We start from the raw sequence: 13,217 nt of genomic DNA on the forward strand, positions 1-13,217 counted from the left end.
TAGATTTTTAATATTAATTAATTTTTTACTTATATTCCTTATAATGTTAAAATTAGATAACATAATATATAAATAAATTAATGATAATATAAGATTAATTTTATAAAATTATTATTCTTTTTTATCTATTTTTTAATATGTATAAAATAACATAAAATGACAATTATAATAAGATGGAGGGAGTAATTTATTAGGTGAATGATTCAAAAGATAAACAACATACTGTATTTAGTAGAAATTAATTTTAAGGATAAAATTTCTTATTTGTTTAAAAAAGTGTCTAAAAACATAACATACCTTAATTAAAATATTATTGGTAGAGTAAACTTTTTATATTGTTATCCACTTACAGATTATCATATAATTAAAAATTACTAAATTTTATAATAACCATTTTAAAAACTACATGTAAAGTATTTTTTAATTAATTGACAATCTATTTTTTTTTTAACTAACATTGCATCAAAATAAAACTCATGAAATAAATAATTATATTTTCTAAAAGAAGTTATACCAAAATATAATTTCAAAAATCAATGAATTATACTCTAGACATAATAGGAACTCCTTATTAATATTTGCCAATATGATAATAATATTTAATGAGAGGAAAATATAAAATAACTAAAAATACCATTTTTTACATAATGTTTTATTGTATTTTTTTATAATAAACACCATACATGGGATATTCTAAATCTCAAAAGTGAATATGCTTTGGAACATATAAAACTTCGACCACAATAAATAAAACAAAAGAAAGAGTGTTACGACAACAAAAAAATTTAAAAATAAAAATTAGAAAACGTTTGAGCAAAGAGACAAGATGAAGGGAGGGTTTATTATGGGGGGCAAGAGGTGTGAGCTGTTGCGTGAAGAACCCCGAAAAGCACGTTTGACGTTAATTATGCCGCATTGGACCTTCTTCAATAATTAACTTCCTCTACGATACCACGCCTTTTGTTTATTTAGGATAAATTAGTTCTGAAAAATAAAAATTTTAAATTTTAAATATATAAAAAATGAAAATAATAATAATTATATAAATAATTTAATAATGAATTAATTACTAAAATTTACATTCAAAATTATAATTTATTATCAAATTAATTCTTAAATATTATAATTTCATGATAAAATGATTTAAAATTTAACAATAATATTAATTTATCATATTTTTATATATTCAAAAACTAAATTTATATTTTTTATTTTTTAAAAATTATTTTGTTACGGAATCACACCTTCATAGATATTTATTCTTCATCTTCACACTCCCCACATTCTTATTATTGCGTGGCACTTTCACCGCACAAATTAAATCAACACAACACTCCCATCGCATAAACAATAAAACCATAAATAAAACGCGGCCATGTGGGGTCGTTTTATGGAATCCACGCCCACGCCATTCACCTGCACAATATAAATCTCTATTATTATTTATTAGTGTTTTCTTTCCTTATTTTTTTTTTCTCAAACTTACAAGTCACACATATCAATTAATGAATTCAATACTATAGCTTTTGGTCCAAAAGATACGTCGCCTAAAGAATTACCCTATTTGTTATTTCAAAATAATGAAAGACCTTTTTTTAAGCTTCACCCTTATCCAAAACCTTTCTTAAATAAAGTAAAAAATTATGAAATATTTATAAAAAATAAATAGTTTTAACATTAAATAATCTTATTTTGTTATATATTTTCTTAACTTTTATTTGTTTAAAAAAATATTAAAATAATAATTATATTTAATGCGTATTTATTCTTATATTTTTATACATTTTAAGATAACTGAACCTAATTAAAAAAAGACTAAATTAACAATATTTCAAATAAAAATTTAAAAACGCCTTTAATATTTTGAAAATATAAAACCTACTACTAATATTTACTATATGAAGAAAGTAAAGTATGATTAACAAAAAAATGTAAAAAGATTAATAAAAGAATGTTAAGAATTTCAAATTTTGAAATTATTCTTTATATTATTATTTAATTATGGATTATATATATATATATATGATATGATATGATAAGTTTGTTAATTTTTATATATATAATCCATAATTACGTGGAAGATAAAAAAACTTTCTTTTATTTCAATAGGGTTCCATTAGTGACAATAAAATTGGGTTCCACATAATTTGCAAGTAAATTTTTATAATTGGCTAATAAAGTATAATTTTTTACACCGATGAAGGAAAATTAAATTCAATGAGTATTTCCACTCAAAATTTAATAATAATTTATTATTTTGAAAAGAAAGAGAGAAAAAAATACTAAATTGTGTGGGATCTGATTTTTTTTTTTTTAAAAATCTGTTTTGATTTTTGTTATATGTTTATGTAATTTAAGAATAAAAAAAGATGAGTTAGTTGATTGGTTCCTTTGATACATATACTCCTCCAACCACCAATATTCTTTGTCTCTGTAAAAACTCTTGTCTCTCTCTCTCCTGAAGGTAAGGCAGAGAAGAGAAGAAGAGAAGGAAAGAGGCTTGTCCCTGGAGAAAAGAGGAGGCAAATACATGGAGAACGAGGGTGTAAACACGGTGGTGGTGGAGCAACAACCTGTGGCATCCACGTCCAAGTTTCCGTTGAGCTTTTGGGAAACCACGGTGGCTTCAACGGTGGCGCTGGTTTTCGCGGTGGGCCTTCTCGGCGTCTACCTCACCATGCCCGATTCCGATTACAGCTTCCTCAAACTCCCTCGTACCCTCCAAGACCTTCAACTCCTACGGTAATGTTCCAACCAACATTCCCCCTATTTTGTTATATTATTATACGTGAATTTGAAAGAAAAAAAAAAACAACCTTGGCCTCGTTATCGCGTTTTGGGGTGATACCCACCAACTTTTCACGATGATTATTTCGTTTTAAATGTGATTGATGTTTAAATGAATGTTCTAATTGACAATTTGGGTTTTATTCGGTTGAAAAGATCTGACTTTGAACCGTGGTTCTGTCAAATCATGGTGATTGCACAAGATCGTGATTTTGGGAATCTGGTACATAAGGGTTCTTTGTAAATAGGATTTGGCAATTTTAATTTGGGTCTTCCTTTTCTCTTTTTATCGCTTGGAAAAGCAGATCTGGAAAGGGTATTTGAGTTTCGGGGGGATCCAGCAGCTTGGAATGAGTATGAGAAAATTGGGTTTGTTATTATTCATAGGTGCTAATCTGTTAGTAATAATTAATTGAGGATTTTGCTTTGAGTCAACAAGCTGGCATCTTTTACTTGCAACTTGCAAGTGTTTATTGGTTGATGGCTCACGTGCTATTTTGATAGGGTTCCATTAATGACAACTTGTATAGTTTACAGTTAGTCCTAGGTTCTAACTTGTTTTCATTTTTTATTTTTTTTGAAAACTTGTTTCCATCTTTAATAAATAAAATAATAGTTGCAAGTTGCAACCCCAACCGACTCTTTGTGCGGCTGTGACTGAGATCAAGCGATATGTATTTTTACGGTTCCATTGTGTTTGACTTGGGAGTATGAGCCTTGGTGCAAAGGTATGGTTTATGCCTTGTGACTTGGAGCCATCTACTCTCCCCAACTCCACCATATGGGAGCCTTGTGAACTGTTTCAGTGTCACCCTTTTGTTGTGTTTGACTTGCTTCCTATTGGGTAATAATACACACTACACAAGTCATGTGTTTTGCTTCAAATAAATGCTACTCATCATGGGGTGGTTAAATGGAGAATAAAAGAGACTATATGACTCAGCCTTTTAAATTTCGACCAGATTTAACAAACCTATATATGTTTTCTCAATCATTTGATCTACAGTGGGAGCAGGTTTAAATGATGGAATCTACCATGACTTTGCTTTTCATTTCAATGTGTGGAATGTGGATATAATTTCTCCTGCCTTGTTTTTTCCTTTCAAGTTTCAAATGTTTGTGCTTATGTAGAAATGGGAATGTAGTTGATCTGGGAAGTTGACAAATGACAACATAAATTGTGCAATGCTTTATCTATCTTTCATTTACTTCTGTAGGGATAACCTTGAGAGCTATACAAGTGACTACACTGCACAAGTCTTGGTGGGGTACTGCGTGGTATATATTTTCATGCAGACTTTCATGATTCCAGGGACTGTGTTCATGTCATTGCTTGCTGGAGCACTCTTTGGAGTCTTTAAAGGTGTGGCTCTGGTTGTTTTCACTGCCACTGCAGGAGCTTCTTCATGCTATTTCCTGTCTAAACTTATTGGACGACCTATTCTGTCCTCTCTCTGGCCTGAAAAGTTGAAATTCTTCCAAACCCAGGTTTGTTTTTAACTTCCCATTACAATGGATTTGATTTAATCTAAGCATGGAATTAAATTTCTAGTTTTATCCTCCAGGTAGCTAAAAGAAGAAAGGGTTTGTTGAACTACATGCTTTTTCTAAGACTGACTCCGACCCTGCCCAACACATTTATTAATTTTGCTTCTCCAATTGTGGATGTGCCTTATCATATTTTCTTCTTGGCAACTGTTATTGGGCTGATACCTGCTGCCTATGTCACAGTCAAGGTATGTAGCTATGGAAAAAACAAATCTTATTTAGAAATTATATTTGTAAAACAAATTTTACAATAATGGGAGAAAAAGAGAGAGGAGAGAGAAAAGTGTAAAATTTAATTACTAATTAATGATGTGATAGTGATAGAGAGAGATAGAAAAAAAAATGATATACAGATTGTTGTACAAATAGCTAACTCGTTTTTATTATTTTTTTTGCACTTCAGTTTTTGCAAATTGAGTTGTTGTGCTAACAGCAGATTAATGCTCTCAATTGGAAACTGAAATGAAGTTCACACTCTAGTTTCTGCTATAGCTTTCTGTAAATACTCCGCATGTTGGATAATTTCCTCTGCCTTTTCCCTTTTGAAAAGGGTCCTATTATCCTAATGAATCATACACATTTTTATTTCAACTGTTACTGTGATTGTATTTGAGTTTCTGGCTGGTTTTGTTATGCAGGCTGGGTTGGCTCTTGGAGAGTTACAATCCGTGGGTGATCTCTATGATTTCAACTCAATTGCTACTTTGTTTCTCATTGGTGTAGTTTCAGTCACACCCACACTAATGAGCAAGAACGAATCATAGCATTTCAGAAGCCAAGAATCTTTGTGAATGAAGGAAGCCCTTGTTCTCCTGACAACTAATATCAGCTCAGTATTTGTACAGATCTCCAAAACAAAAAGAAAAAAAGGAAGAAAAAGAACAATTGCATTGTGATTCTTTGCTATTAGATTTATTGCAAAATGCTGCAGTAGTTCAAGACAAGCATATGATTGGTCGGATCTCTGCCAGTGGCAAGTAACGACGTTTGGCTGAATTAGTTATGTACATTGTTTATGAGTTGATTTGTGTAAAGCATTTACTTATTCAATGGTAGTTGCTTTGTCATGTTTTTTACATGCACAAAAGATGTTTTCCCTGATCTCTCCTATCATTTGGTAACTTTGGTTACACAGTTACTTTTCCACTTTCTGTGTTTCCTTTTATAATATTACGCCCATAGGAGTTATAAGGACGATTTAATGATTGAAAAAAAAAAAATCGTGGATTTGAATTCCTTTCACTTATAAAAACTAAGAACTGACGTTTGCGGATAAAAAAAAAACATAGAATCATCAGTGCACCATGTGCAATGGTGGCAGGTGGGATATGGAACCTACCGTCCCAGCTAAGTATACGAGGAAAATTAAGTAAGCATGCGAGTTGCTTAAGTAGTTTTTACAACTAAGGACCACTTCTGAGTTGGGGCACCATTAGAGTTGTAGTGGGTTGATTTGGCTGTCATGTGAAATGGTTCTCATACATATTTAATGAAGCAATTCAATTAAGAGCATGGGAGTTGTTACACTATATATTTCATGTTTTTTTTTTTTATTTTGTGATGTTATACCACCTTTCTAATTTCGAGCAATTCAATTAAGTTTTTTCTTCAACTAAGGGACTCACGAAAGTTTTTAAATGATCTCCATAATATATTTCCTTTTTTATATTTTATTATTCATCTTATTTTTTAATTTAATATATTAATTGAGATTATATTGATTAGAATTTATAAAAAAAGTATAGAAAGAGAAATTGAAAGATTATTGTGTAAAAAAATGTTATAAAATTTAATTTTCCATATCTTGAAATTTAACCGTTAGTATATATTGTGTATTGTTTATAACATTATTTTCACAGTATATGTAACTTCAATTTTTAATGTTAAAATTTGTTGCATTTTGAGAGAAAGAAGACGACAACTGTCAGTTGGACAAGTGAAAGAAATGGTAACGTTCATTTATACATATTGGAGATGACATCTATGTGAGAAAAATGCCAATGGTATTTATAGCAACAACAATAAAATAAGCTGGTCCACACAATTGCTCTCTAATAATGCAAAATTCACATGAGTTGTCATGTACTGTTGAAGTCAATACAGAAGCTCTTATTGGAGATATCCTAAGAATCCCTTCTTAATGAAGTGAAATAGTAGTTATTAATTTGTAAGACCTATTTTAAGTTCTTAAGTAGTTTCATTGTCGGAGTGAAAATGTGCTCAAGTTCTTAAATCTAATTTGTCATTCACCAAAAGTGATATAAGAAAAAAAAAAAAAAAAAAACCACCATCATGCTCTAGCTTCAAATGATTTTGCTAATCATTACCTTAAGGGTTACATATTCTGATATAATGACATCCTACCGAGTAATGTCTTGTAAAGTAGAAAAATGTTTGAATAATGATACATAAATATTATTTAATAAAAATGTTTAAAGGACACCAACTAACCTATCCAACATCTAAAAAAAAGATAAAAGTAAGGAAAAAATATACGTATTGGTTTTGTGATGTCATAGAAAGAGAGATAATGAGGCATTAGTAGAATGTTTAAAATTATAGAATATTTATATATTATTATTTTTAAAGAAAGCCCTAATGCCTTGTCGAAACTTACGTTTGTAGCTTGGAAGCTTTGATACACTTTGTGACAATGTATTCATTCCTCATTGCATATTTGCATATAAGCATCACGTACTATGTAAGGGAAAACACAAGTAGTATGTAAATCACTTATCAATAGTATTACTAAAACTGTTCGGCAACCACCATGTGTTGGCTGAAAAGTTTTTTGAATTTTATTTATTTTATTCAATTGCTCAATTTATCATTCATTCTAATGTTTTTTCTTCCAAAATCCGTACAGCACGGATTTCAATGCCAATAAATATATATTGTAAAACACTCACAAATATGAAGTGAAACATTTTATTCTCAAAGTACATAGCTTTCACTTAACTTTTGTAAAGTCCATGGATTTAGGCAGCCCTAAACCATCATTATTTCGAGCTTCCAGAGAAAACAACTTTCTCCATGTTTCTTACTTAACCATCGTCCAATTTAATGTAATGACCATAGTCTGTTCCTTCAACCACTCGTAAAGTCAGCAGCTGTTGGTTCTTTAGCATCCAATAGATACTTCCCTTACATCTCCCAATGATTCCATGCACTATTAAATATAGGTAAGTATAGCTGTTGGTTCCTATCATTTAGATTGCACATCAGTTATACTTTCATTTTTTCAATACAAAAAAACTTGCTGAGCATTTTATCTTACAGTGTTACACGCTTCATGTACAAGTGTCACCGGTATGAAAATTGGAATGGGCCCTATGCATGTATCAGGAAAAGCAAAGAGTTGATGGATAGTTGAAAAGTCCCTTGCGTAACTCAATTGATTAAGCTCTAAAATATGAATTTTACATGCTTGAATTAATCCTTCGCAATAGGCTATCCCTTTAATATTTCTTCATCTCTGTTCTTCCTTACGTAACGTTTACCACCTAGAAAAAATAAATAAAGAATACAAGTAACTGAATTATAGGTTTAGAAGATGAAGTTTTTTGTCGTTGCCTACCAATCCATTCAGATGATAAAATGAGAAAATTAAATTCGCCTGAATCATTGTCATATTAAAGTACGAAACGATATAAGAAAAAAGGTTAAGGAGAAAAGAATTGACGAATGCTCCTTTCCAAGGCAGGAAATGCTACAAGCCTTAACAAGGCCCAACAGTGGAAGTTACAACTTACCAATAAGAGCATACTATAAACTAAAATTACACATCAAATTTAAAATAAAATGAAGAGCAACGATAATGTTAAATCCTTTTAAATGAGTAAATTGTATCCCAGTCCACTGATTTTTCTTAATTCTTTAACCATTCGCTGCCAAATGTGCCTTTAAGTCTGCTGAGAACATTGTTGAAGAAATCTCCCATTGCCTTAAAGCCATGCCAGTGTTGACAAATTCTTTTCTCCATCAACGATTAGAGCCACATTCTAACCAGAGCTAACAAATCCCTTACATAAGAAACATGCTACCTGTTCTTTTTTACTTTCCTATTACGTAGGGTGCTGTCTGGAGTACGACTATCAACCTTGCGTTTCATCCCTGCTTGTTTTGGTAGATCACTCTCCTTGACCAAGTTTGCTTTAGCCTTTCTGGCAGCTACTGAAGGTCTTTTTGTCTTGCGTTCTTTTGGTTTTTCTCCTCCTTGGATTTTATTGTGCACATCAGATTTGGTTGCACGTAGACCCTGATAAGATGTGTTGGTTTTTCTGTTTGACTTTGACATGTTATTACTGCTTGATGGAGACCGTGAAGCCACGGAAAACTTCTTTGCAGGGGTACTAGGAGCATGTGCTGATGGGTTTGGCCTTTTTGCAGGGGTACTAGGAGCATGTGCTGATGATGGGTTTGGCCTTTTAGACGGGGTAGCATCTGCTTTGGCATGACAGAGTCTCAACTCTCGGTCACGAAGCTTCAAGTTCCGTTTCTTAACAACAAATTTAGCAGCTTCCTGCATTTACAAGACATAACTTTAATAATATTTATCAATAGAGTTACTAGGGATAAGTCACTCTTTATGGCGCTTTTTCGTTGTGCATGCAGTAAACATTACCTTAGTTAACAAACCTAGCATGTCTCGATTAATACCCAGTCAAACACCATTTTGAATATTAACACAATATGGTTTTATGCCAGTAACAACTTGAGGAGTTAACAGTGTAAACCAAAGAACAATTTATTGCATAAAGAAAAGCCATCACAAGTTAGAAATCACCATATGCTACCCTAAAATGCTCCTTTTGTCTACAGTCACACGAACACACATTAAACCACACTTCGGACTTGAGCTAAGAAAGCCAATTGAGGGTCGTCACTCATCACCCCAAGTTAACCTATATATAAAATGGAAGGTGTATTGAAATTATGCTTATTTTGCAATAAGTAACCAGTTTTTCTCATTATTTTTGTTTTCTCCTAATTGCCCAATCAAATTGTAAAAACTGGCGAGTGGTGAGCATGAATATGTAAGCACGTAAAATTTATTCCAGATACAGATTAATAAAAGAACTAACAATTACAGTGGTTTCAAACCCTTGCACTGCAAGTCCAACCACACCACTTTTTTTAAGTTCAAAAGGTTTCTTCATTGTAAGAAAATGTCCTAATGGGTGTCACTCATTGTTAGGACTGTTAATAGTTTTTAACATTTGCTAGTGAGTAAGAGAGTTGTTGATATCTGTTGGTTTGTTGGGCTGAGATAGAGAAAAATTAATGCAGATTGCCTATAAATTTGAAGGAAGGTTGAGAAATAATCTTGTCATTTGTGAGAGGGTTAGGGGCTTAGGGCACTGGGAGGTGCAGACCGTTGGAAGTTCTGCAGTGCTGTAATTAGGGGAGACTTTCCATACTTTATGAGTTAACAAGAGTGTGGAAACGTGGACTGAAGTAATCGGACAGGGTAAACAGAGGGCCTAAATCATATGGATTTAAAAAGCGGTGCACAACAGCCAGCTCCAAAACTGCTAGGGTTTATACTATAAGCTAAGCACACGAGCTAACAGATGCCAAGGAACATTAAGGAAAAAAATCAAAGTAGTGACCTCTTTCAAAAGTAGGGAAACACCTTGAGAAAACAGAACAGGTGAGGCTACACTGCCACATCAGAAAACAAGAACAGAATGAAACAAAGAAGAGAGAAAACACAATATAGAGATGCTGAGGTGGAAAAAAGAACAGATGCCTCTCATGAAGAGACCAAAAGGAAGTTGTGGAGTGATGCATAAAAGAGGTTGGGTCAGAGACAACACCGGACCAGAGTGCTGCAAGCTGGCCAGAAACACTGCTGGAGAGCTGGGTCAGTGTAAGGAGTCTTCTCAAATCAGAAAAACGTGCTTTCTGATGTAAAACATCAGGAAATGGCTTCTTCAATGATGCATAAAACAAGATGGCATGGTAAATGGGGGATTTTGCCGTGTGAAAGAACAGGGCAGAAGCAGCAAGCACCATAATTTTCCAGGATAGCAGGAATGATTGGAAGCTGCTTTTCCGACTACCTCAAAACACTCTGCAAAAGTAGATTAACAGTGGCCTGAGGCACTCTGCATCCTTCCTCCGCAACAGTCGCAACTATGATACATATTGGTCTCTAAGTAGCCAACCCATAATACCAAAGTACAAACAATCAAGAACAAGGAAATCAACTGTCCATTTTAATCCTTATGATCCAGCACAAAAAAATATCTCCTTTTCAGAAATAGATAACATGCAATTATAAAAGTAATCAGACAAATACAATGGTTTCTTTTCTTCATGAAAAAATTAGGCCTTTTATGGCCTTATCAATCACAAATAGCCTCAGTAATTTCACCAACAAAAGCAAAGCACGTGATAACATCAATTATAACATATATTTGAACTAAATATAGAAGAGCCTATAGTAAGAAATTTCATGAAAATGTACTAGTCTGGCACCCGAACAGCATACCTTTGTTTTAAATAGCACATAAGCAATACCCTTTCCAACATTAAGATGAGGATCTCGAACAACTCTGATAGCTTCTATACTTGATTCCAGGTTGGATATACCACAAAATAACTTGTAAAGCTCTTCATCCTGCAGAAAAGGATCACATGTAAGATCCATTAGACAACAGTGATGCAATTCTGTGACCTCAAATACAAAAACTATCTATCAGAAGCACACCTTCACATCAAATGGGAGGTTGCCCACAAAAACAGTTCTCTTATTATCATAAAGTGGAGTGCTCTCCCCTTTATGTTTCTTGCGGGGTGGGCATGCCCTATCAACACGAATGTGATTTCCTTCAACCTATAGCCAGATGAATAAACAATAATATTTAAAAACTGTCAACAGCAAACCTTCACAAAAGAACACCATATTTAATTGTGATCCAATCCAACCCAACTTAGAGAAACAAGGGAATACCAGTGACATGTTGTGTGCCAAAGAAGCCTGTGCCGATTGCTCTGTTTTGAAAACAATGTACGCATGAACACTGCAAAGATCACAATATTTGTCAATTAGAAACACATGAAAAGGTATCCTTTACACGGAAAAAACTCCTATTCTTATCAAACTGACTACAAGTCTCTTGACCACTGAACAAAAAACCATATTTGCAGAATATAATACATGAAATGAGTATTTACAGCTCTCCTTAAAATGAAATAAAGAAATAAAAGCAAACGTAATGATTTCTCCAAGCCCAAAACGAACAGGTTTTACCTTTCTATTGAATCCATAGAATCATTTCAAATCAAATGACATATACAAAATAACCGCATTCTCTACAAACAATTAACAATATTCTCATTAATCATTCGATTCAGAACCATTACCTATCAGCAGCATCATTTATTTTCTTCGCAAGGATAGCTCCCTTCCTAGGTTTCTTGGTCTAGTTCATCACGTAAAAAGGAACAAACAAACATGAAATTATCATCCCAAAAATAAAGAAGTAAATCCAAACCTCATTAGTACAAAACACACAGAAATAAAGGAAAACCTACATCTTGTATAGGGACAGAACGAATCCTCACAGACTCAACCTCACCAAACTTCTTAAACTCCTTCAAAAGAGTCTTCTTTTTCACCTTGAGGGGCAAATTCCCAACGAAAACAGTCCTCAAGAGCTTATCCTCGTCATCAAAACCCTCCTTTGAAACCATCATATCAGCTGGGTCATCCAACGTCTTCCTCTTAATCCCAACGGTTTTATTCTCAATCCCTTCCTCCACAGCCCCATACTTCTTCTCCTCCCACTCTTTCTCAACTTCGTCCCTTTTCCTTTTCCTCTTCCCTATCGCTTCTGCACCCACACTAAGGTCTTTTCCTTCGTCGGAATCGCGTTTCCTCTTCTTCTCCGGTTCCTCCAAAGCTTCGATTACGGAAACGGTGTCGGGGGCTGGGGCTGAGGTTTTGTCTTTGGTCCTCTTCCGCTTCTTCTCCTCGCTGGAATCGGTGTTCACGGGGTGGTCGCCATTGTTAGGGTTTTGAGTGCGGTTTGTTGAGTAAGAAAGTGGAGCGGATTTTCTTCGAAAGGGATTGTCATCGGAAAATAGAGAGGCAGCGGCGGTTGCGGTGGTCTGTTCCGGCGCGTTGGCGAAGAGTTTGCTGAAAATGCTGGAAGGGGTTGAAACGGCGTCGGTTTCGGAGGATTGTTGCGGGTTCTTTTGCTTCTTCTTACCCATTTCGTGAATTTGATTGGGACGAAGGAATTGGAAATCGGTGGTGGAGTTGTTCACAAAAACGGAGTTTTTGAAAGGCAGAAACCCTAGAATCGGTTTAAGGTGGAAGGAGGGAAGGTAAATGCAATTGTCAGGTAGACAACTTCAAAAATATATTTTAACCAAAAAAAAAACCTTGAAAAGAACAAAAATATTTATCATTATTTTTCTACCAAGTACCAACTAAGGATGTCTTAATTATTATTTATTATTAAAAATATTATCTATTATCAATAAAAAAATATTATTCATTAATAAATGTATAGATTAATTCACGATTAAAAAACTTATCAACAAAGTATAAATAATATATGCATTTATTATCATTTAATTATAAATTATTTTACACCATAAAAAATATTTTTATAATAATTATTTTAAAAGTTATATTAAATTTGATTTTATTGTTTAATAATATTAAAAAATTTACATAATAATACATGTTATTAACAAAAATAAATAGCAGGATATGCTATTAATTTGTGTGAGCGTGAATTATTACAATAAGTTTAAAATATCATTAAACAAATTTAGTTACAACTTACAAATAACCTATTTTACGGTAAAAGCAAACGCAGCACTCCCAATTAGGCATCAATAGCAAAACAATAATGTATAATGTT

At 33.1% G+C, this 13,217-nt stretch overlaps 2 protein-coding genes across 2 annotated transcripts; one reads left to right on the plus strand and one right to left on the minus strand.

Annotated features, from left to right (window-relative positions):
- Positions 1-2,372: 2,372 nt before the first annotated feature.
- LOC114408714 (uncharacterized membrane protein At4g09580-like) lies at positions 2,373-5,436 on the plus strand. Its single transcript, XM_028371866.1, has 4 exons — positions 2,373-2,742; positions 4,005-4,275; positions 4,353-4,523; positions 4,974-5,436. The coding sequence occupies exons 1-4, from the start codon at positions 2,531-2,533 to the stop codon at positions 5,097-5,099; spliced, it is 780 nt and encodes a 259-aa protein (XP_028227667.1). The 5' UTR covers positions 2,373-2,530; the 3' UTR covers positions 5,100-5,436.
- A 2,489-nt stretch (positions 5,437-7,925) lies between these two features.
- Positions 7,926-12,708, minus strand: LOC114408724 (RNA-binding protein 34-like). Its single transcript, XM_028371877.1, has 6 exons — positions 11,878-12,708; positions 11,707-11,765; positions 11,294-11,363; positions 11,051-11,176; positions 10,832-10,960; positions 7,926-8,857 (listed from the first exon to the last, which is right to left on the minus strand). Exons 1-6 carry the CDS (start codon positions 12,556-12,558, stop codon positions 8,375-8,377), a joined length of 1,548 nt encoding a protein of 515 aa, XP_028227678.1. The 5' UTR covers positions 12,559-12,708; the 3' UTR covers positions 7,926-8,374.
- Between the last annotated feature and the right edge of the window lie 509 nt (positions 12,709-13,217).

This window comes from Glycine soja, chromosome 1, assembly GCF_004193775.1.
Source record: "Glycine soja cultivar W05 chromosome 1, ASM419377v2, whole genome shotgun sequence".
Classification (NCBI taxonomy): Eukaryota; Viridiplantae; Streptophyta; class Magnoliopsida; order Fabales; family Fabaceae; genus Glycine; species Glycine soja.

What these genes read in the sequence shown, in the direction of transcription:
- LOC114408724 (XM_028371877.1), bottom strand. Translation starts at nt 12,558, where the DNA reads ATGGGTAAGAAGAAGCAAAAGAACCCGCAACAATCCTCCGAAACCGAC. An exon ending in GTTCTGTCCCTATACAAGAT is followed by an intron (nt 11,766 to 11,877) that starts GTAGGTTTTCCT and finishes GTGATGAACTAG; the next exon opens with ACCAAGAAACCTAGGAAGGG. An exon ending in ACCTCCCATTTGATGTGAAG is followed by an intron (nt 10,961 to 11,050) that starts GTGTGCTTCTGA and finishes CCTTTTCTGCAG; the next exon opens with GATGAAGAGCTTTACAAGTT.
- LOC114408714 (XM_028371866.1), top strand. Translation starts at nt 2,531, where the DNA reads ATGGAGAACGAGGGTGTAAACACGGTGGTGGTGGAGCAACAACCTGTG. An exon ending in TGAAATTCTTCCAAACCCAG is followed by an intron (nt 4,276 to 4,352) that starts GTTTGTTTTTAA and finishes TTTATCCTCCAG; the next exon opens with GTAGCTAAAAGAAGAAAGGG. An exon ending in CTGCCTATGTCACAGTCAAG is followed by an intron (nt 4,524 to 4,973) that starts GTATGTAGCTAT and finishes TTTGTTATGCAG; the next exon opens with GCTGGGTTGGCTCTTGGAGA.